This window comes from Camarhynchus parvulus, chromosome 4 (genome assembly GCF_901933205.1).
Source record: "Camarhynchus parvulus chromosome 4, STF_HiC, whole genome shotgun sequence".
In the NCBI taxonomy this organism is placed as follows: domain Eukaryota; kingdom Metazoa; phylum Chordata; class Aves; order Passeriformes; family Thraupidae; genus Camarhynchus; species Camarhynchus parvulus.
In genome coordinates, this window is record NC_044574.1 from 24,164,962 (window position 1) to 24,189,812 (window position 24,851).

The window sequence follows — 24,851 nt, forward strand, 5'->3', positions numbered from 1 at the left end:
TATGGAAGAATCCTTTTATAAGTGTTGGAAACAAAATCATTCATAACTCACAGATCAATTTCTGCTTCTCCTCTTGGCTCAATCAGTAATGTCACAGCAGAGGAGAACTGGGAAAAGGAGGAGCCAAGAGCTGACACTTGATTTCTAAAAATATAATTTAATGTCTTCTTGCAAGTTAAACTAAACAGTACCATGGTCTGAAGTTCTCAACAGAAGAGAAGAACAAGAAGCAACAAGAGGTGCAGAACAAAAGGGGAAAGTCAGAAGAACAAGGATTGGTATGAAGGAAAAGGGGACTAGTTGCAAAGGGCAAAGAGGGATGTTTCATATTAAGTCTTCCAAAGTATGACATTTTTTTAATCCATGAACTTTTGGAAATTAATAATGGGTCATTCTATTTAAATGAAATTAAGGCAAAATTATGAAAGACAACTTTTGCTGTTACGATCAAGAGACCAAACCAGAGTCTAAAAATAAATTCTTTGCATAAAAGTGCATTGAGCACTTCCTAAATTACAAGTGCTAGAAATGAAAAAGCACTCTTGCTAAAGACATGCAATTGTCATCCTAGGTTCATTTAAGAAATACAAGTAATCTTGAACACTGGCCAGGTATTTTTCCCCTCGTGACATTTCAGTTAAACATTCAGTGGTTTTCAAGTTTCAATTGTATCTAAACAAATCTCCTGCATATATCAGTATTTAATGTTGAAATATAGTAATCTGGTTCAACTTGAATTTACTGGGCTATATTTGTAGTCTTAATTTTGGTTTAGCATAAATGTTTGTCAGTCTTTTTATTACACACCTGAGAATGCCCAGCAGACACACTGAGAGTCCTATTCCTCTACTGCTGTTTAGTAGAGTCTCCTCCACCTGACGAAAAATCATTTCAAAGTAGGAGGTAGTTCTTGTGTCTACTTCTCAGTCACCTAAATGAGAGATGAATGGCTGGGAGAAAAGTGGGAAATCAGGTTCTGCATCTTCAATTTAAAAGTGTTAACTAGCCTAAGACTGCATAGATTATTTGTGATTGTTACGGTATTAGAATCCCTATCAACTGACTCTTTTGCTACTTTCTTGTCAACCTACTTCATTACACATTTTTCCAGAGCGTCTTCCAATCAATCTTCAGGTTTAATTACCGTAAGTCAGAAATAAGGCTGATTGCAGATGTTGATTCCCAGCATCCTTGGTGACAGGAACATGTCTTTCTTGCTGTTAAAGAGTAATTGAATTGAAAGCCTCTGGGAATGATTAGAACCTGGCGCAGACGCCTGCTGTCCTGAAACCCGTGCTGCCAGGAGGGGGAACCTGCTGCACATCCTTGAGAGAAAGCCAGAAGCACAACTACATGGAGCCGCAGCAGCCAAAAGCCAAAGGCGTCGGTCATCAGGCCTGCATTTTGTTTTGATGCCACTTCAGACGAGTTACAGACTTCCAACTGAGAACAGAAACATGTTCACATAGCTATCCGGCACAAATAATTTTTAAAACCCATCAATATTAAAGGCAAAGGGAAGATTAATGAAGGGAGGATTAAACCTTTCCGAGACCTTGCAAATTACGTAAGCTACATGTTGGAGAGTGAACAGAAGTCTGCTTCTGCTTTGTGCCATCCTTCTGTCAGAGATGGCTGATATACCTGTACCTGAGTAAAGCTCCCTAAGTTATGATTTGATGATTATTGACCAAAGATTTCAGAAACTTGTTTCAAATATCCTGCTTTTTAATATAATACCACCGACAGTCTTCAGGCTCATGTGGCTTTGAAGAGGCACGGTTTCCCCCCCCCCGTCTTTTTACATTATAGGGAAGCAATGACACTAAAACACAGGGGCACAACCTTGCACCGTTTTTGTCCGACACCACCGGGCCACCGCAGCACCAGGAACTGCGGAGCGCCCTACATGGGTCCTGTGACGCTACAATTCCCATTTATATTGCTGGTGCTCAGCACTGAGCCTCGCCAGGCCGATGTGGAAACCCAGAGCCCTGGAAATCCAGCTGGCCCTCAGTGAGCAAACACTCCCCAAACCGGGGCCGAAGCGAGCATTAATACTGTTGCTGTTGCTGTCACCACACACAAGTGTCCCTGAACAGACCCTGCAGTCGGAGCCGAGCACTAATGTCCGGGCTGCTGTGGACAGCGGGGAAGGCACCAGCGTCCCGCCCAGTGGGCTCGCCCCGCAATCGCAGCCGCGATCCCGCCGCGGTCCCGCCGGGCCATCCCCGCACCGCCTCCCAGCGCCGGCCCGTGACGCCGCCAGGCGCCGTCAGGAGCATCCCAGACACCGCCTACATTGCCCGGCAGCCCTGCGGCCCGCGGGAAGTGGCGTCCGGCCGCATCCGGGAGTGCGGATCTGCCGGAGCGTGTTCCGTGCCCGGTGCGGCGCTTGCGGTGGGTCGCGGCCGGGCCGGGAGCGGGAGCTCGGGAGGCGGCGGCTGCGGTCGCCCGTGTCCCACAAGCTGAGGCGCTTCTCTCCCCGCAGGTGCGGCCATGGCGGACTCCACGCAGAACGGGCCCATGGCAGGCGGGGCCGGCGGCGGGGCCGTGGTAAGGAGCTGCCGGTTCTGGGGGCCCGGGCCGGCCGCGGTGCTGCTCCGGCGGCGGGCGGGGGGTCCTGCTGGGGGCATGGCAGCGGGCACCGCTCACCCGGGTGCGGGCAGGGGTGAGCAGCTTTCGCTTTCCGATCGAAAGCGTGCTGTTGGTGTGCCGCCGCTCTTGAAAATGGCTGAATTGAAAGTAATTCAGTGTGCTAGCATCTGTATTTCACTGAATCATAAAATATGTTGAGTTGAAAGGGACCCACAAGAATCACTGAGTCCAGCTCGTTGGCCCTGCACAGGACACCCCAGTAGTCACACTGTGTGCCTGAGAGCATTGTCCAAAGGCTTGTACTCTGTCAGGCTTGGTGCTGTGACCACTTCCCTGGGGAGCCAGTGCCCATACACCCTCTGGGTGAAAAACCTTTTCCTGATAATCTAACCGAGCCTTGACACAGCTTCATGCCATTTCTGTAGTTATATTGCGCATGTAAGATACGAAATCATATTATGAAGATGCTTGTAGGTTTCTGATCAATTCCATAGAGATGCACTAGAAATATAGAGGAAAAGAGGAATCTTCAAAAGCTGGTCTAAATTTGGAAAAAAATATGAACTCTATCAGAAGGAAGGAAGCTGTTGTTTAGGCTCTGATGCACATAGAGCCAAAAGCATTCTGTGTTTCATTAGTGCCTTTAAGGCCCTTTGGCTATACCAGGGCTGAGGAGGGCAGTGGTTAGGGAAGAGAGGTGCAGAATTGCTGTGAAAAGTTTTCTGCTTTTTCAGGGCCGGAATATGTAAGCCAAAACAATGCCACTTTCCTTGTAATGTGGTTATGCTAGCTTTACCTGACCCTATATTTTTTCCTCTTCAACTGGAAGAATTGTGGAGATTTAGCCTCAGATTTGTGCATTGAGTTCTAAAAGAAACCTTGAAGCAAAAGTCAGTTAGGTCTGGAGACCCTACATGATAACATTTGTGAAGCTGACTGTTTAGTGAGGCGTGTTTGGATAGAAAAACTATTTTTCTAGAATTTCTTACCACCGTATTTGATTGTAATGTACAAAGGAACCTCTTGGTTTTGAGGAAACTGAACTATTTTTGATCTGGCTAGTAACATTATATGAGCCAAGTATTACAGAACAAAAAAAAAGCTTTCTGCTTCAAGCTATAATTTGCTTATATTTGAGGTTGGAGAAAGATTTGAAATTTAATAGAGTTGGGAAGAATGTTCATTGTATGCAAGTATTAAAATACCACCTTCTGGTGGGGCTGGTCTTTTTTTTTCCTTTTCCAATGTAGCAATTTCTGATGGCTAACAAGTTGGATACAGCAATGTGGATTTCCCGCTTGTTCACAGTTTACTGCTCAGCTTTATTTGTCCTGCCTCTTCTAGGGTATGTCCTGTAATATAAATATAAATATTATATACTGAAATATAAATTTAAATATTTACAAACAGCTAGATTCTCTTTGCACAGAATTGTTTTTCATGTAAGGTAAATTGCTGTTATTTGGGTTACTTAAATGCTTTTTGTCAGAATAGTTTACAGATTTTAGATTGGTTTAAAACACTTGCAGATGTGTTTGCAAAATGTATTGAAAAAATGTAAAGTCGTGGTAAATACATATTTTGGGTGTAAATGGAGTATTATATTGAGTTGTCTTAGGCACCTGCAGTAAAGTCAGTGTTAAACAGCTTCTGAGTTATTTTCTGGGAGTAGTGCTAATGTACAATAATATAAATAAATACTTCAGGCATTGTTCAGTTGTGATGCAATTCTCGAAGGTAGAAGACTTCTGAGCTTGGTTCACATGGTAACATCTCCTCTGATGATTTGCAGGTTGCACGAAGCAGCAAGCTTTTACCAGCGTGCCTTGCTGGCAAACGCTCTTACCAGTGCCCTCCGACTACACCAAAGGCTACCGCACTTCCAGCTGAGCAGGGCTTTTCTGGCTCAGGCTTTGCTGGAGGACAGCTGCCATTACCTGTTGTACTCCCTTATCTTTGTGAATTCCTACCCTGTTACGAGTATCCTTTTCTTGTGTCATCCTGCTAATGTTTTTAAATATGTTAAAAACATGATTCTTTTCATCACTTTTGCCATGATTTGAAAAGCTAGTTGAACTAGTTTGATATGTTTGCTATTTATAGAACATACTCTGTGTAAAATATGAGAGGCTTATGTTGATTGATCCATATTCAGTTTAATCAGCTCTATAGTTAGAGCACTGCATTCTCTGTCTACTTAGATTTTCATTTTTTGAGGCTAAATTTAGTGGATTTTATGACCAGCCTCCAGTGATATTTGAAGAAGATGGTATTTCATTTATTGCCAGTGCAGGGTTTATACATGTCTTCTCACTGTCGTAGACATTCATCATGTAGAGGGATAATTATTCAGTAGTAACTTTCTCAGATAAGTTACTAAACTGATAAAGTCTGCAAAATTTGCTCCTGTGGATTGTCAAAGGTGACATGTCAGAGCTGACATTTCTTAATGCCGCATGATATATGCTTAATGTCCTACTCTTAAAGTCCTTCTGGCAGAGAAATGTCTATGTTCTTGCTCTGTAAAATCAGAATGGCTGGCAACTGCATGTTCTTTGGTAAAGAAATTGATTTAGTGGCATCTTTTAACCAAAAATATGACTACACATATTTCAGAGGTTTTGAGTAGTAAGCTCAGGTGTGCCTTCTGTGCAGAGAGAATGCATTTCAGTAGCAGTGCACTGCTGTCTAATGGTGTGTGTTATACTTTTGCATACTTGCAGACACTCATATTTTGAAGATAATAAAAGTGCATAGCAAAGAGGTGTAAGAAGCAGAAAGAAGAGCTATAAATATAGGTCATAGACTTAGGCATATCTTCATCCAATATAGATCATTCCAGCCAAACTTTTGCAAAGATCCATCCAGCTGTCACTGGTATAACATCATGGAGAAATGAAGCACTTGCACAGCCTATAGTTTTCCTTATGGCTTGCTTCAGTGAGTATTTTTCCAGTTCTGCTGTTCTCTTTGCTTCATGCTGCCACATACACAAAGAAGGTTCTTGATGTAAGTATGATATGTATATGTTATGATGAATACAGTTAGTATTCTTGGGGTTTATAAACAGGTTTGAGTTGCGGCTCTGGTTTGGATTTCTTTGGTTGCATTAGAGGAATTAGAGTGAAACTGTAATATAGAATCTCAGTTAATTATTTTTCTCACTAATTATTTTTCTTCAAATGCATTTCTTTGAAGGAAACAAAATCTGTGGAACAATTAAGTTGAAACTTAAGACATGTCTCTTTCACGCTAAACCATAGCCTCTGAATTTTATAGTTCTATTTCAGTAATAAAGTAACAAGCTACAGGGTGAGACTAGCAAGGAAAATACTTGCCAGTTGGACTTGCTGCTCAATATACTGCCTTGTGCATCTTAACATAACTCCAGGCTTTGGTGTTCCTTAACTGGGCTGTCTTGCTACCATGGGCAGTTCCTCCTAGTGGACTGAGCAGCTCTTGGCTGTCTCTGTGCAGCTGAACCTAAAATTGGTGGGTGAGGGAATTGCAACATCTGATGCTTTCAATTGAACTCTGTAAATTATGGAGTTCCAAACTTGCAGTAGTTTTCCTTAGGATATTAATCTCAAAACTGATGAAGTCTTAAAATGCGTGGTAAATAGCAATTGTTTGCATGTTGTTTTCTCTGTGCTAATGGAGATAGATGTGACTTTTATGTTTTCTTTAAATAATTTTTTCTTCTTTAAAGGCACGAAGTTCAAATAGTTTGCCCTTTTTGAGAAATCTCTTAGAGAAACTGAGTGCTAATCAACAGAATATTCTAAAATTCATTGCTTGCAATGAAATTTTCCTGATGCCAGCTACAGTTTTTATGCTCTTCAGGTAAGAATAATGATAAATATTTAAATAATTAGAAACTTGTTACACAAGACTGCTTTTTGCAAATGAGTTCTCTGTGGCTCATAGTACTCCATTTGTATGGTTCTGGCTGACAGAGGCTTGAACCTCAAATAAAATTTAAGTGATTTTAGCCTTCTTAAGTTGGTGCATCCTGACATCAAAAGGCATTCACTATGATGTAACTGAGCACCAAAAAACCTTCCCTTTCATAGTGTGGGTGATGAGTCACGTGGGAGCTTTTCAGGCTTGATACTTGACTTCGCCTACATTCCTATCAGCACATTATTCAGTAAGTTTAATTTTGGTTCATTTAGTAGAATATTAAGGTCTTCAGGTTCACTGAAAGTGAATTCTTATTTTTGACAATTAGATTCCTGAAATTTAAATGGCAAATTTTCATTATGCAAAAAGTGTGCAAGCAGCAGTAGGTTGCTTTCTCTCCTATGCTGCTTCTGAGCAGTGACCCTTCTGGGTTTTTTATTCCATTTGATTTTGCTTGTTGCGTTGCCTGTTGAAGTCATTTTAGGGACCTTAAACACGTTGGAATCCTACTGAAGTTGTACAGACATAATGACCTGCCAGTCACAGAAGTTTGGGTCATTGCCTTTTAATATTTAGAGGGGGAATGCAGCCTTTGTTCTATACAAGTTATAGCATAGTGAGAACATCTGTCTTGAGTGGTCTCATAAGCAGTAGAAGGGAGGCTTTACCTTCCTGCATAGGATGCATAATTTGTCTTTATCTTTTGATACATCAGCTGAATATTTCAATGCTTCAGCCCTCAAGGATTGCATTCCATCTGAGACCACTTACCAGCTGACAGATAAACTCTATCCAGTATCTGAAACTTTCAAGTGCTTTGAACTTAGTACAGCTTTTTTTTTTTCCTTTTTCCTCTCTGTGGAGAATGTAGTATGTGATACATTGCTGCTTGATATGTCATCTGTAGCTTCATACTGAAGCTTGTAAAAGGTTATATGCCAAACTTTAAGATAATTGAATTGCTAAATGCAGCTATTGTGAGATTTTGTTCTTTAAATTTTGTAGCATATTAAATTGTTTGTCAGTACTGTACAGGTTTCAAGATTTCCTCTTTCTTCCCTTCTGTAGCTCACTTTCACTTTATATTTTTCTTTTTGCTAAAGATGCTGCTAATACTTGAAGGAGTTCTACTTACTGGAACTTACTTATCATCATGCTTAAATTCAAACAGAATTTTTCAATAATGTGTTATTTAAAGTGGCTTCAGTCACTAAAACTTAAGGCATTTCTGTGTTTCACTGTGTATGGTTTATGTGCTATGTTTCCATTATTTCACAGTGCAGCCATGTCAAACAGCAGTTTTGTGAAATACCAAAGCCTAATTTCACTGTAACTGAAATAACTGGATATTAGCTTGGCATGATAGTCTCATTATGCATCTGTAATTGTCTGCAGTGTGTTCTGAGAAGTTTTGCAAAAGATGCTAGAAATATGCCAGATGCCAGATATTCAAAGTGCTGCAATTAGATTGAACAGGATCACTGTAACTGGACTGCTTATGTCAGCCAGTTTCTGGGCTTACCAACAAGTGTTTTCTTGCTATGGAACACATGTCCACCATCATTGCTGTAATTCTTTGCACACCACCAGAAATGAGGCATACAAAAATGCTTCATAAATATAAAATCAATACAAGAGCAGCACTTTTTTAACTGCTTCATTGAGCAGTTTTATTCTATGTTTCTGCATTTGTAAGTGTATAGTTACGTACTTTTGCTAGTCAGATCTAGATTTTCTGATCCAATGTGACCCAAATCTTAGCTTGTTTTTGAGCCCATGTAGTTTACTTGCTTTCCTTAATTTTTTTTTTTTTAAATTCCTGGCTTTGGTGTTCTGTTTTGGTTTTTTGTTTGTCACTAGTAAGCTCTACTGAACGATTCTCTTTCAGTGGACAAGGGAGTCTGCTTCAGCCATTCATATACTATCGGTTCCTTACATTACGCTACTCCTCTCGGCGAAATCCGTACTGTCGGTAAGTGCGAAATTGATTTTGGAAGTTCGTGTTTAACTGCAGGGTGCTTAGGCATTCAGAAAGTTCTCATTCTAAAATGAATGCAGAACTCATAATACTCCGTCTACAAAGGGCAGTTGTAGAATGTGAAATACACCTGGATGCTAAATAAAACACTGGTTGGTTAAAGGTTAGATTTATTTCATGTAAGTGATCAGAAAAGTAGCACCATTCTTGAGTGGGAGCTTTCAGAATATGCGTGTGAAATTAAAACTACACTTTGGGAATAGAAGTCTTTCTTATCAGAGAGATATCCTTATTTTTAGATTCTAGGTAGCACTTAAAATCTTGTGTAATAATGAGAGAAAAAAGTTTCTGTGGATGATCTTAAACATGTTCATTACCTTCTTTAGTTAAATTCATAAATAAATATGAAAAATAGAACCTTACTGATTTTGAAAGTTGGTCAAGCCAGTATTATTGCTTTAGACTTTGAAATCATAAATATTCCTATAAGTCTTTTCTCAGGTGAGTGCTTTTTAGAAATTTTCTTATGAGCATTGCATAGCATAAGATTTTGTGAACAGACTTTCCAGTCTACTTGATCAGAAAATGGCTTGCTAGAGTGCCAAGAAAGTGGCTTTGGCTGCCACGATATGCAAAGCCAAGTGTGAGAATCATAAGCTCAATTGTCTTCTATTCCCTATTTTTGTAAGAAATTAATTGTTCCATCTTACTACATATATTTATTTTTAACAACACCAACAACATGTATGAAGTTGCTTTACTACTTTGGTATTGAAAAATAATTTAAGCTGTACAATACTAAAATTGACATTCAGTAGAACTAGTTTATCCAAAATGTTCTGCTGACATTTTTGTAGTTTTAAGGGAAATCGATGACGAGAGTTTTATTTCTCATGTCTGTCTTCTAATAGTTGCTTCTGCAGTGCAGGGTTCTTGCATATTGCCAAGAAGTAGCACAAACACAATAGCCTCCCAGCTCCTTACACTATTTGTGATAAAGCATTATTCCTTTTTCTCTTTTTTACAGTGCTTGTGTAGCCTTTATAATCTTTCTTTTTTTTTTCTTTTGTTTTTTTGCTTGAAGCTGGAATTTTTCTGCTGTCTTTAGCTCAGTAACTTCCAGCTGAGGATAGAGTTAGTTAAAATGTTAATATTTAAAAGTCAAGAATTCTGAAGGTCTTGGAAGCAGTACTGAGTTGGTCTAAAGAATTTAACTTAAAATGTGTATGTGAATGTGATATTGAGAAAATAAGTTAATGAAAAAGATGTCTGTGGATAACACTTCTGATAAATGCTGTAGGATTTTAAAACTGATTTTTATCTTTAAATCTGATTTTTCAGGACTCTCTTCACCGAGCTCAGGATTGTTGTTGAACACTTAATAACGAAGCCCTCGTGCCCTGTTTTTGTAAGAAGACTATGCCTCAGTGGCATTTCCTTTATAAGCAGATTGGCACCAACTGTTGCATAGCCAAATTCAGGCACTCGTGTTTTGTGAACATTATGAGCAGCTGGCACTTCTGCTGATGATTGGAAATTCCTGGTTTTACACTGATTTCACTCCAGGCTGTATAAAAATTCATAAATGCTTTTCTTGGAGATAATATGAAATTTAGCATATCAAAAACAAATAATAGAAACTTAAATTAACCGTGCTGTATTGTTAATTGATGAAAAGAAGTAGCTGCATCCTACCTAAAGCTGCCCTATCATACAAGTTTGTTGTTTTGTTTTGTTTTTTTAAATCAAGGATTGTTTGAGATTGATTGAAAATTATTACAAGAGATCTGTGCTCTCTAGGTTTATGTTAGTTGGAACTATAGCTACTTTAGGATGTCTCCAGTGGATAGCAGTTGATACATGTACCTATGCAGTACACTTTGGACAGTATTCTTCTGCTTACTAAATGTATCTGTAGAACTATTTTGTCCAGTTTGCTATACTCAGTGTGGAAATATGGCTCACTTTGAAGTTAACACGAGGGACTAAAATCTATCAAGCTGACAGAGATAACACTCCTTTCTGAAGGAGAGGCTATTTTTATTAATAATACTTTAAAAGAACTCTCCCATGTTTCTACCTTGTGACATAATCTTACGTTACGCTGTTGGAAGAAATACCAAGACTGATCACAGAAAACTGTGCAGTTTTCTTGCCATAACAAGTTGTTTTACCAAGCCAAACTGCTGACCTGTAGGATTTTAAGACTAAGATGCAATGCTTTAAACTTTTAACCATGTCTCAAATGAACTAATCAATGTTAATGAAGTAACATTTGCAGAGTCATTGCAGATTTGATCTCGTGTCCACACAAATGTAAGACTGCAGTAATTCAAGCATGTTAGCTTTTTAGAAAAGTAATCTGTAGGTAGCTCTGTATAAATTATTATTCCAGTTTCTGAGACCCTCATTGTGATGAGAAATTTGCATAAGGAATTGCACCTGTTTAGGCAGCTTCTGAAACAAATGGGTGTAGGATTTCTTGGCATAAATCCATCTGATGACTGATCTGAAGCCAGTGTCATGACTACAGAAGTGAATATTAAATTAAGTGCATAAATTAATTACACTGGTTATGCATTCACCCAGCAGCTGAAGGGTAGGTCATGGAAAAATAATACTGTGTGAACACAACTTCTTTCCAGAAATTTGCCGAATTTTCTGTAGTTAGTGTTAGTATTCTAATTGCATAAAGTTAAAGAGCTTTCATTGGCCTTTTGTAAAATTCTGTAGCTCAATTCTCAAATATTCTTCCATGGTCAGAGAAACCTTATGAGAAAACAGTTTCAAAAACAGTCTTGAAGCAAAGTATTTTCCTGTAACTATTGAGTTTGTGATATGGATATCATTCTGACTTTCCAGTTGTATTAGTTTTTAGATCAGAGCTGTGTATTTATAAACTTACTTATTTTTTTTTTGCTCAACCTCTTGGTACTGATGAACCAGTTGGTAATTGAATATGATATTCTTTGACTACTTGTCTTGCTCTCTGAACATGATTAGCTATTTATAGAATACTCGCACACTGCAGAAGCAACTGCATGCAGTTAATACTCTACAGCTGCTAAAGACTTGCAATGAGATTGATTATGTGTATATCCTGTAATTTGAGGATTTGATAAAAACTAAAATTTCTACTGCAATAAAAGGAGTGTTAAATGTAACTTGCTAGGCTCTTCAGGCTCATTTTCTCTCTTTAACACAACTTACTGATGCTTGAACCTGGAAGTTGAGCAGAATGCTGTCCTGTGTGTATGTGTGCATGTTCTTATATTCCACTGCTGCTTCTGAATTGGGATATAATGTCTTATGCATTTCTAAATTATTTTATAGGGAATTTTTGCCTTCTAAAGTGCGAAAATTTATGACTTTTCCTTCAAAATCTAACCCAAGAATAAGCACTGCAACAATGGTATCTAATCAGAGAAAAATCCAGACCTATTTATTACTGTTTCATCTTCTCAGCACAATTCTAGACTCTGTCATGTTGCATGATGTGTTTTTCGAATGGTGACATCAGATTCTCTTCAGCTGTTGGCACCACTGCAATGTAAAAATGAATTTGGTCATCTAAGTTGATCCCCCATTCTGGGAGTGGAAGGCAAATAAATCTGTAATTACAGTAAGCAAAATAACATGTTACTTCTGAGCAAATTTTTGTGGTCTGACTGCTGTTATGGGTGCATTCTACTGTTCCCTAATTGTATGGTGGTACTAAATTAGACAGGAGTCTAAACTTGATCCAGTATAATGCAGCTGTAACTGAAGGATGCTAAATAGAGATCCAACTCAATGAATGCAGGAGAAGGATTAAAAGGAGTAAGTGAATGACAGTGCTGTGAGTAAAGAGTTGGAAGACAGTGCTGTGAAGTAGAACTTAGATGTGAATACTGAATTTATCTCTTTCTGTTAAGTCTTGAAAATGGACCAAGAGGAGGAAATTCCATAAAAGGGATTTGATTTGGTTTTGCTAGTAGCATATTCTTAGCTTTGCTTAACAAATGAGCAGCTTGTGGCCTGGTAAAACTTACTTCTCTGATGTGCCGAGAAAACATGGAACAATGTTGTAAGAATAATGTTTAAGCCAAATAAATAGGGCAACTGACCTGTGCTCTGCATCAACTTAGATTTTTACTGTAGCCTTTCCGCTGCCTAAGTGATGACATCGAATTTCCTCAATGCTGGCGAAAACATTCTATTCTTGAGCCTGCTTCCTCACCACAGTTTGTGACTGTTTCTATTCTAATGATTAAATTAAATGTAAAATGCTGGTAGTATCCTGATAGCTTGAAGAGGTTTTTTTGGTGAAGAAAGCTGTATGTTCATGCTGCTATGCTATGAGCAGCTAGCTGTGATGCAGAGGCTGTGACAGAAGTCTGTGATTGTAGAGAAATTTTGCAACTGACCATGAAGTGCCTGCCAATCCCAAAATGAAGCAGAAGAGTTTTTGTATTACTGAAGGGTTTCCTACCTAATGTGATAACTGTTTCCACTGGCATAAATCATACTGCTCATTGCTTTTTGTCATCTTAGCTTTCATGTGTTAAGTGCATTGCACAGATTCTGTGGGTAGACCAACCCCTTGCTCTGTACAAGCTTTCTGTAGAAGTGATGCTCCAGCTTAACACTTGTCTGTTTTCATCTGTAGATAAAGTATCAGGAGCCTTTGGGTCTGTTGGAGCAGCTAATGCCAGTTAGGAATTCTTACACACCAAGTAACTCACCAATACATCCATCCTCTCCTTTATTGCCTTTCATTTGATTTTATACATATATTGTCATTTCTGTGCTGTCAGTTTTATGTTTTGCTCCTTTTTTGATGGGTGTTTAAGTGGAGCAATATCTGTGAATGTTGTAAGGATTTAAATAAAAATTATTATAATTATGGGCCACTATTTCTTCCAACAGTTTTGGAGCTGATAACTGTGTATGTGATTGTACAGTCCAAACAAGTAACATAGCAAATTATTTTGTACAGTCTGTGTTAGACCCTTTTACCATTAGGCACCTGTATTGCAACATTTGCTGTACAGATGCCGTGTTTGTTAAGGAAGTTCTTACCCATTTTAAAGACAGGAATGGAGACATGGAAGGAAAGAGCACTTGCCTGATGTGAGAGTTCTGGCAGAGCAGGAAATAGAAATGAGTTGGACAAGTGCCCAGATGAAACTGATTTGTTTCTGCTCTACATATAACTTGTTAGTCCTGCTCCTAAAATTATTGTAACTGTGGTCTTAAATACTTTAAAAAGTACTGTACCTTACCTTGCTCAGATAAAAAGTGCTGTACTTTACAGTGCTCAGATTAAGGGGAAAGAAGATAGTGTGCTAGAACAACACGTTCTTTTAAAGTCAAAATTGATTTTAACGTGCAGTGCTAGGTGTGGTCCTTGTATCATCATCTCTGACAAAAAATTAGCATTAGCAGCAGAGTAAGATCCTGAACCTCTAATATACTAGATGGTAGTAGGGTATGCTAATCTGTTTTAATTGTCTATAATTTTTAATTGCTGTCATACACCTATTTGTGATTAAACTATATATACACTGAAATTGGCTAGTGTATCTTTGTATTGTAACTTCTGTAGTGCTATAATTTTCTTAAAGTCACAGGAACAGTCAGGCCTTGCTGTTTTAAATCACCTTTTAAGGACAGAACCTTAAGCAATTCTTTATTCCAAAAATGGAAAGATATCAGTATGGATAGTGTAATAGAATTTAATCTTGAATGTGGATTCAAAAATCTTTTTCATAAAATCTCAGCATTACTTTTTAACTTCTCTGCAGAAGCTAGCTCTGTGATAATGGCAGATGTTGTGCAGGTAAGGGAGTTTCATTGCTTAGTTCTGTGCCATCCAGATGGTATAAACTTTTAAAATTAATTGAAAAATTCATCTTTTACTTGTATTCAAGGACTGAGGCACAAAATGCTAATGTAAGGGCTCAGAGGGGAAATATAGTTCTCCTGCATATTTGAGAAAATGTGAAGCCCTTTCAAGAAAATCTAATAAACATAATAATCGCAGGCTGCTGACACTAAGGAAAAAGCACCTCATTCGCTCTTTCTTTTATGCAGCGATTTACTGGTCCCTACTGATTTTCAAATTGGATCACTGCAGTAAATTATCCATACCAGTACCTGTGAAAGAAAGCACTGGGATCCATATTTGTTCAGTGCTGTGCTTAAATCAGCAAGAATGCTAAATTTGATGGTATGAAATTGGAAATACCAAGGGCTTCTCTCAGTGAATGAGCAAGTAGTTCCATTTGTAATTTATTGTGACCCTTTTTCACTGTATGTGCTTTGTATGTCAAATATTTATTTTGAAACAAATTAAATAGTTTTCTGTATTGATACCTATTGTTTTGTTGATGTTCTTGAAATCGAACTGTGTATTGCTTCTGGATTTTAAATATTACCAGTGTGTGTTGCAAAACAGCACTTATTTAAGTTCAAATCTCTGAGTGAGTTTGAGTTACTGACCAACAGCTTTGTGTTAAGTGTTCCAGGTGCATCTTGGGTGGGTTTTTTTTGTGTATGTGTTTAGAATAGTGCAGAATGCAGTGAGCTACTGCAGCACCTTGTTTACTTTTTCTAGAGAAACAGGAAGATTAAGGTGTATATAAAAAAAAAAAAAAAAAAGAGCTGATCCCTGCCTTTAATTCTTGGAAATATTCTGCTTTATATCTGGCATAGATAATATCAGGTCCTGTGGAAAAAAATCTACCTATGTGCCCAGTCCACTGCTATATTTTCAGTGCAGGTGTTAGCAGAGAAAGTTGTATACCTGTGTTTTGGCATGAGGAAACTGCTTTACCTGGAACAAGTGCAGATCATGATATTTTCATTTGCTATGTGTGTCCCTATAAATATTCACTCATGTTACTTTGCCAGTGTTAACAGTATGTTAGATGAAGATGATGCATCAGTTGAGACATTTCACAGGAAAATGAAGCTGAAAATCAGAAATTGTAAAAGATGCAGGACTAGATTATCTGTAGGATTTAAAGAAGTATCAACTATAGTTTTCATGAAGGTAGAAATGCAATAGAAAAAGAAGGTAGAAGAATGGGGAGAAAAATAATGAGAACACAGAAAATCACAGAATCATAGAATATACTGAATTGGAAGGGACCAATCAGCAAGTCCAGCTCCTGGCCCTATGCAGGACACCAAGAATCACACCAATTCTCTGATATAAAGATGTCTGGAAATCCTGCTGGATGCTCTGTTGCTTTCACAAACCCCATTTCACCATTCATGGTTTCATGCCATCAGTACCTTCTGGATAGTACTTAAGTTTTCAAGTAAATGATGTGTAATTTATTCTCCATTAAAATACTGTTGAAATAGCCACACTGTACAGGAGCGGACAGTCTAATCTTGATTTACTTAAAATGGAAAACAGCTGCAGTGGAATTATGTGTTCTTCTCTTATTATGTTTGAAAGTTCTGCAGTGAAAAAGTAAAGGAAGAAATAATCTGGGCTTCCTGGCCCTTTTTTTTTGGCTGTTCTCTTTCCATGTTGCTTTGCTGTATTTTTCTTGGCAATCTGGGGGAGACCTTGAATGTGCAACTCATGAGGTTTTGTCCTGATGTATGTTTGCATAGAACATGATATAACTTAGTATTAAGTTATAACATGATGTAACTTAGTATTTTAATATTTTGGGATTTATTTTGTTTTAATCTAGAAAATCTGACCAAATGGATGTCTCCATACTATGATCCCTTTCAACATACTTTCTGCTGTAACAACTTCAGTTATGTTCTGACTAAAGCACAGCAAAAATAATTGTGAATCCTTTCAGTGATAAAGTTTAAATCAAAGCCATGGATGAAAAGTTTTTTGTAATGGGAGATGGAAATCTGAAGTTGACTTTCTGAATTTTCATATGTCTAGTGGCATTTTCAGTTGTGTAACTGTATAATACAGAGAAACATTGAAGGCTTAGAAAACTACAGGTACAGCAACAAGCATCAAGTTCAGCATGCATTTGAGCATCCAATGGCTCTATTCACATTTCTAATTATGTCAAATTTTTTAACATCACTCTGGGGCAGAAGTAAGATGTCCAGTTGCATTAATATGTACTGTGAATGGATGATGTGTATATATACTTACATCAGTAGATAAATAACTAAATAAAATGTAGTACTTTGGGTTTTTTCCCTTTTTGGAAATGGTGAAACACTTTGCACTTCATGATGAAACAGCCTCTTCCTGTTCTCTGGCATCCTTCTCTCTTTGCAGAGTGTTACACATTTGTAAGGGAATTAGTTGTTAAAGAAGATTGTTGCACTGTACAGGTGTATCTAATATACTGCCTTTATGCACTTCAAAACTACTAATTGAGGTTATTTCACATTCTTGTAATTCTTTTTTTTTTCTTACAAGCAAAAGAAGCTGCTTTTAAGCTGGTCCTTGGTTGGTTCATGCAAGAAATTATAGGACAAGGAGCAAGAGACGAGCTGATTAAAGAAGCTTCCTCCAGTCCTGTGTTCTTATGCATGTCTGTATATTACTGTAGAGAATGAGTAGGTGTTTCAGTATTTTATGTATTACGTACCTAGTATTGTTTTTAAGAATTTTAAGCTAGCTTTCTTGCTTTTGGATGAAGGTAAGTGCTGCTAACCTTAAGAGTTCTTTTTCCTTACTGAGAGGATGGAAAATTTATTTGATTGTATGATTTGTCTGTTTGAAATAAAATTGAATTCTTCCTCCATGTGCTAATTTTATTCCAAATCACTGACCTCTAGTGGCTGGTTTGCAACTATGAAGCTAAAAATTTTAGTAATGTAATGTGCTCCTCCTGAGTCTATTGGCTACAGGAAAGTAATTTTCAGTTTAAATTTCTCAGGAGAATGATGCCTCTTCACGATTTACTGTCCTTTGGCAGTTACTAGCTGCTGCTGGGGTTGAGCTGTCTTGTTGAGGACTCCTGCCCCCAGAATGAACTGCATGTGAATAACTGGAAACACTTATCCATGTGCTGGAAATGAAAATATTTACTTTTGGTTTATGTAGATCTTTGACCTAATGACCATGAAATAGCTTTACAGAGCTGCATGACCCAGAGTGGTGTTATGCAAGCTTCTGAAGATGCACCATTCCCTGCTTCAGAAGAGTCATTCCACTTGTGAACCCGCCTGTCACAAAATATTGTCTCATTTTCTGTGAATTTAAATGGTTTCCCTGAAAAACATAAAGGCTGTTTGGGATCACTGGACATTATGTAATTATGTATTCACTCTTTTTTTCTACTATTGGTATGTATCTGCTTTGTGTTAATTGTATAAGTGTAGGATCATAAAAGGTACAAAAATCAAAAGCCTTTCCCTTTTCCTTTTTTCTCCTTGCTATGCTATATGAGAGACCCACAAGGCAGGATATGATGGAAGTCCTGAAGAGTAATTTAAACTATATTAAGTCAATATCATCAGCTCTTCCAGTGGATCTGGGGACATTGCAAATCTCTCTCCACTGTATGAACTTGAAATTGTTAATGAATTTCAGATTAAAAAATATTCAAATTTGCTTTATATTACTTCATTTTTCATACAACACTAAAAATCCTTCATTTCTTATTAGGCTTTACATATCACGTATTTCTTGCTAGATAGTAATACTGGAGAACCATGATGGATTGTTGTAGCTAGAGTAGTACAGTCAGTTACTGAGTTATTTTAAATAACAGGGATGAGGAAAAAAGTTTTCAAAGACCTATATTTCAATCCAGTCACCTGTCTTTCCTGGTCTGCAACCAGTTCTATGTAAACTTTTCAAGTGTCTCCATAAAACAGGTTCTAAATCTTAAAAGGTTGTAACCATAGTCCCTGTTCTTCCTGAAGACCTGGTAAGGCAACTTAACCCTATAATTTTTTGTAGGTAAGGAATATGCTGTATAAAAAAGGGTTCTAGAGTTTTTGCAAAAGGAGGCTTGAGGAAATGACTGATATGGTAGCAAGTCTCCACCCTCTTATGAGCAACATACCAAGATCTTCACACAACTGTCCCCTAGACAAGGTTCAGGTGGCACAAAAGCCCATGTACAAGCATGGTATATAGAAATAATATTTTTTTATCACTTTAGCATTTAGCAACTTGAATGTAAATGAGACTGGTATTTTTTTACTAACATGATTTTATGAAATACAGGCTTAAAGCAGCCAGTTTGGATGTCCTGAAATACCATGCAATTTATGATGCTTTTCTGTTCATTGCTAGTGATTGATAACTAATGGTTGGGATGCTCATAAATAAGGTTGATATTTTTTTCTTAGGATGCTGCAGCTTCATGCCAGGAGTCTTGGTACTTCATCAGCAATTGCTTTATGTACTTGGCTGTCCCATATGCAGAGTAGGTTGTTATCAATGCTCTTTTATTTGCTGTTTGTCTCCATTAGTTTTCAGTGTTTGCCAATATAAAGGGTCATGCACAGCAGCTGATTGTGTAAATCCTGGTTGACTGCCGCACCTAGTATCTATTAATCTGTCTATGATATTCCAGTTTTATTCTTTTCCTTCCTGTTTCATACTTATAGTGCCAAAACCAGACACAAATTCAGTTATTCAGATGGATAAAAGAATATGAAATAGTTAGTGGTTCCATTTGGTTTTAGAGAGGAAACAATAAACCTAAACTAAGCATCTCTTCTGGAGTATAGCAGTGACTCTTCAGGTACAAATGTTTCAAGAATTTCTCTATGTTTTCAAACATCTTTATATAGGGGAAAAAATAGGGACTCTTAACCTCCTTTTTCTTTTTTAACTGTTAGGCCCTTGCCAAAATAACAAGCAGCCAGCAAATATATCAGCTGCATGTTAGACTCCAACATTGACCTCACCTGTGCTACTTTACAACTTGCCATCAATTTAGTATTTAACTCCAGTGCTGTACATCTGGTATTTAATGACACAGCATCTGTTGCAATGCTTCTGATTCATTTGGTATGGCTGCATTTGTACTTCTGGGAAGATGAGTGTTAATTATTCTGTGGAAGTATTCTGCCTCAATCTACCTCCCCTGGGCTTCTAGGAAAACTTGTTTTGGCAATCCTGCTCGCTAGGCAGCCAGTAAAGATGTGCCAACAAACTTTGTTTTAAAATTTGATTGTGTATGTTAAAGACAGGCACCATAATAGCTCTCCTCAGTGATCAATTGCTTTGTGGATTATCAGGTACATTAATTATCCAAATTCCCTGTCAACCTAACTTCTGCTGAAGTCCCATGTTCCTCCCAGTGTGCAAATGAAGACAAGGAAGCCTGAGACATTTTCTCAGTCATGTAAACCAATATCAAAGCTATACTGGAAAAAACCCTTTTATAAATAAAGAGTGTAATACAGTGCCAGTGGGGCTGATTACAGGCATGGTCCTGAGCCAGGCTGTAGGTCAGCAGGGCAGGAGGTGTCACAGCTGGGCACAGCAGCCCTTACAACCCTGGAGTACAGGATCAGCCACATGGCGCTCTCCCTGGAGGAAGACATAATTTTAAATCTCATTTTATCAGCACTGATCTGGAATGTGCATTTTAGGGGATGGCTTAGGCTAGGGGACCACATTTTCATCTAGAAATCATGCAAACAGATTTCATGTACATGCTTTAATGTTGTCTATGTCCAGGGAAAGGCAATGGCGAATGGTCTGGACCACAAGTCTTGTGGGGAGTTTTTGAGGGAGCTGGAGGTATTTATGCTGGAGAAAAGGAAGCTCAGGGGAAACTTTACCATTTTCTACAACTGTCTGAAAGGAGGTTGTAGCCAGGTAGGAGTCAGGCTCTTTTCTCAGATAGCAAGTGACAGGACGAGAAGACAGTCTGAAGCTGTGCCAGGGGAAACTTAGATTGGACATCAGGAAGAATTTCTTCAAAAAAGGGTCATTAGACATTGGAATGGGCTGTCCAGGGAGGCGGTGCAGCCACCATCCCTGGAGGTGTTCGAGAAAAGACTGGCCGTGACATGGTCTAGTTGACAAGGTGGTGTTCAGTCATAGATTGAACTCGATGATCTCGGAGGTCCTTTCTGTGACCCTACTAAAAAATTCTCTAATGTGTGTTTCACCCGTGCTAAGCAATTCAACGCCCGTACGTTTGTTACACGTAGCCGTATGCATTACCCTCCACCAGGCACGGTAACAGACCAGGGGCCGCTCCCGAGCCCCTTCCCGGGGCCGGCCCGGGAGACGCGGCCTCGCTCCCCGGGCCAGGCGCAGGCGCGGCGGGCGGGGCGGGTGAGTCAGCGGCGGCTCCGCGGTGCCCCCGCACATCCGGGTGCCGCGGCACCGCCCACCGCCGGCCTCCGGCCACCGCCGCCGCCCGGGGCCAGCGGGGCTCCGCCGCAGCCGCGCCGGCCTCCGCCGATGCGAATCGCCGCCCGCCTGCCGGCCGCTGCCGAGCGGCCGCCGCCATGATGCCGGCCCTGGCCGCCCAGCGGCGGGGCTGCCGCGGCCTCTACCGCCTGTACCTGCGGTGCCAGGCGGCGCCGCGGCCCCGCGCCTGCCACGGTGAGTGCTGCGGGGCCCGGGCCGCTGCGCCGCGCCGGCCGGGGCTTGTCGGGAGCTGTGACGGAGCTCCGCCTTCGCCTGGGGCGCAGCGAGTGCCGGCGCTCGCAGGCGGTGGTGGCAGCCGGGGTCCCTCCCGAGGCGGTAGCACCGCTCTCGGCCGCGGGCACCCGCGGTCCGGGGAGCGCCGGCTGCTTCCTGAGGGTCGGCTGTAAAACGAAGGAAAACGTGCGGGCGTTTTGCCAGCGCGGTGCGGGGCCGGGCTGTCCTCGGCCGGGCTGTGCCAGCCCCGTCTGACGCACAGCGGGCGCGTCATGCCCGTGCCGGGCCCAAGCTTGCGGGAATTACATAAAATATAGCACGGGCTTGCGGGGCTTGTGTTGGTCCGAAGAGGCCACACATCTCATGGAATTTTAATTCCGAGCATTTTCCCCCTTTTTTGTGTAATCACAGTTAAATTGCAGCAAATGCTCTTTTTCTTTAGCTGTTTCTTGTGTGTGCATGAATTAGGAAAAATGCCCTCTAAATGTGCTGATTAGGGTTCCCTTTTTTAACTGCTCCAGCATTACCAAAGCTTAGGAAACAACAATGCTCATCTTGTGCCACGTATTTATTGTAGGGTTTTATAAGTTCGTAGTCAGTAAGTTCAGTGAACTGCGTTGAGTTCAGTACTAAGGGCTTTTGTCACATTGTGACAACTGTCAGTACGAGCTGTCCTTTTTTTTTGGAAATTTTTCCTTCAGTAAGGTTCAGGTCGGTGCATGTAGACATGCAGGTGTGCAGAAGACTAAAACAAAAAAGGAAAGCTGTTGAGACTTTTACAGAATGGACAGTTCTGTAAAATATTATATTTTTTTTGTGAGAGAGCTGTGTTATTCATGGTTAAGTGGTCATGCTTTGTATGACTTTATTTACTGGCATCTCTTAATTATTTTTAAAAATGTATTTATTTTTTAGTGAGTGCTTTCCAAAGCAGACAATTTCCCTGCTGCATTTCTGGTTGGAGGTGTTATTTACCCTCTCTACAGAAGTATTGTGCTCCCTAAAAGAAACTGATTACTAATACAGGTTGGTCTGTACTGCAACTCTGCTTTTGGCTAATCTTTTGAGATGGAAGATTGCCTACCCAGGGTGGTTTCTCAATGGACTTTTTACATATTCATATTGTAATTTGTCTCTTGTGAATGCTGCAAAATTTAAGACACTTCCCTGTAAAATGTTTTGTACAATGTTTGTTTTTCTATGTGATTTCTGTAGCAACTGTGTAATTTGCACGCAGTTCAGTTTCTCTTCATCAGTAAGCCGTGATTTGTACAGAGTGTGCACAGAGTGAAATGAAATGGCAACCATGGCTAATGATTTTGTAGTCATCTGTATTTGTTCTTTTATCAATAAATGGTTTTTAAAGACTTTGAGGCAGTATGACTAGAATGAGACAATGTATCACAAAGCCGATCTTGTCAAATAGCTTTGGTTTTGTTTTTTTTTTTAACCCTTAAGATCATCCAGAAGTCTCTGGGAAAATGCATACTGGAGTGTGGGAAAAACTTTCTAGTGTTAAAATGAAATTTAAAAGTGGATGTTTGAAGGGAGGTAGTGCAAGCATGCTATGTACTCTCATTTTGTAATTTTACCCATAAACATGGGTAAAATGAGCACGAGTCAGTACTTAAAAGCTCACTTTCCATAACTTTTGCTGCCAGAGCAGGACTGCTTTTCCTTCTTTTTTCTTCCAAAATGGCTGCCTGAAACAGCTTTTTTTTCTTCCCTTTGTTAGGATGGAAAGTTTCAATGAAAAGTGGGAGCCTGTCTTATATTCTGCCATGTAATCGCCTGCCTGTGCAGTTGATGAGTCAAGTGAGAGTTTATACCTCCAATGGTCAGAAGAAAGATCTTGGATCACAAGATACAAATGGATCAGCCCGTGGAGAAACCCTGCATAAAGTTGAAACAGGTAATACTAAGCTACAATAAAGAGTATTTATAAAAATGTAAAAGCTTAACATATTTACTGATAACAGTGTTTTTTTTTAATTGTATGATATTGCAATTGCAGAATTCTTATTATTTTGGGTTGTGGGCATCTCTATATGAAATTCAAGTTCATAAGCAGGGAGGAATGCTGAAATTTATTTCTTTGTCATTCTGATATTTTAAGGGTTTAAGTTTAGAGTAATCAAATTTAAAGTGGTGGTGGAAAAAATGTGGATGTTGAAAGGGCGTCAGTAATTTAAGGGATATGAAATGGGATGTATTACTCATCTTTCAAAACTTTGCTTGTTTATTTGATTTTTTTTTTGTAGTATTTCTGGTGTGTTGTGTCAAAGGAATTAATGCTAAAGATTGAATGAGTGCCACTGTTGAGCATTGTGGCATCTCAAGGCCAGGCTATAAATGACTGGTAAAGAGGGTTGAGCTGTTTCATCTGCTGTAGCTTTCTAATCTGACAGTTAGAACTGCAGCATTCACATTAAACATTTGATACAGTGTGCATAACCTGACCCTCCCTGCTGTTTGATTGTCATCTGGTGCTTGTTAGGTGCTTGTGAAATTCAGAACTGTCTTGTCCTTGCTTCATTGTAACATCCTCTATTTTTGATGCTTGTTAACTGTGGGACTGCGCAGATACAGGCTCGGAAGGCTGTGCTTAGGAGATAACAGATGCTTTTCAAAATGAAAGCTCTCTTTCTTTGTGCTTTTGTCCACAATGGAGTGGTCTTCTAAAGAAAATTTCCTTTTCCTTGTCAGGATAGCAGATATTTGTTCCTTCTTTAGTAACTTGTAAATTCATGGGGCTTGCAACAGTCTTTAAAAGCTAGTAACTGTAGCCAGCCAAGAGGATTACATTCTGATTTTTGGAAGTACAAAAGTGACTCTTAAATATTGTTCAGTCTTGAAAGTTCTACTATGTCAACCTCTACTTGTCTGAAAAACTGATTGTGAACAGAAGTATTCTGTATCCTTTTTCCTCAGTGATGCACTGTGATTTTGTTCTGCCAATGTAGTGAACTTTGAAAGGGTACTTGATGTACATAGATCTCTGTGCATGGATATAGTCTTAGTATCTTTGTGCCTTCCCAGGTAAGGAAAAAAAGGAACAACAAAGGGATTTTCTTTCTTTTGTTTTCAAGTGAAAGGGATGACTGTTTAAGGAATGCTAGTTATGGTGCAACCTTATTTGCTATGTAGTAAGATCAACTTCATAAATTAGTAAGTCTTATTTTTCCAAAAAAAGTATCCTTGAATTGTTATTAGCTGTAGTTCTCAGTTGCTTTTAGGGCATTAACTAATCGCCTTATTGAAACATAGTTATATAGTCCAAGCTTTGAGAGAATCTGATCTTGAAATAATTTAAGTACCATGTTCGGCTAGGAGTACCTCATTACTCAACACTAACATGCTAAAAAAAAATCTTCATTTTAAAAAAGTATATCACTTTGAATAAGGTAATTTTTAATTTTGTGAATGATTATGAATGTGTAGCAAACCTCCAATGTTATAGAGTGGTAGGGCACAAATGAGTGGGTATGTTGGTTTGACATAGAACCATAACGTTTTTGTTCTGAAAGCTATGTTGAGGTGTATGGGACAAGAATGCAATATTTGTTTGAATTTTCAAGTAGTACTTCTGGTTTCTAACTAGAAATCTCACTAAAATTACAGGAATGTATAGTTTTCCAACTATTAAGATTCGTTTCACTATTATAAATTATATTTTGTTGGGTTTTTTTAACAGAATCATATTCTCAAGTTTCAAAACCAGCTAAAAGTCTTTGGTTTTATTCCAGCTGCAGCTTGTTACATATGAGTTGTGGATTTTAGTTTAAATATTCTGTGTTTTAAAGAGCTAACTTTTTGTAAAGGAAGAAG

The 24,851-nt window shown here is 39.1% G+C and overlaps 2 protein-coding genes across 5 annotated transcripts in view; both read left to right on the top strand.

Annotated features, from left to right (window-relative positions):
- The first annotated feature begins 2,303 nt into the window (after nt 1–2,303).
- TMEM33 (transmembrane protein 33) lies at nt 2,304–11,643 on the top strand. 2 transcript variants are annotated; one of them, XM_030947844.1, is made up of 8 exons: nt 2,304–2,400; nt 2,492–2,556; nt 3,849–3,943; nt 4,391–4,578; nt 5,540–5,607; nt 6,308–6,441; nt 8,390–8,473; nt 9,821–11,643. In XM_030947844.1, exons 2-8 carry the CDS (start codon nt 2,500–2,502, stop codon nt 9,948–9,950), a joined length of 756 nt encoding a protein of 251 aa, XP_030803704.1. In that variant the 5' UTR covers nt 2,304–2,400; nt 2,492–2,499; the 3' UTR covers nt 9,951–11,643. The 2 variants fall into 2 exon arrangements, with proteins under 2 accessions (XP_030803704.1, XP_030803705.1); XM_030947845.1 differs by having other exon boundaries at nt 2,369–2,386.
- A 9,200-nt stretch (nt 11,644–20,843) lies between these two features.
- The window catches only part of SLC30A9 (solute carrier family 30 member 9), a 35,713-nt gene continuing 31,705 nt past the window's right edge, over nt 20,844–24,851 (top strand). For 2 of the 3 annotated variants that reach the window (XM_030947179.1, XM_030947181.1), the window contains exons 1-2: nt 20,844–20,984; nt 22,759–22,935. In XM_030947179.1, coding sequence (XP_030803039.1) covers nt 20,888–20,984; nt 22,759–22,935 — 274 coding nt within the window. In that variant the 5' untranslated portion in view covers nt 20,844–20,887. Of the gene's footprint in view, nt 20,985–22,030; nt 22,050–22,758; nt 22,936–24,851 lie in introns of those variants that run through there. The other variant, XM_030947182.1, reaches the window with a different exon arrangement.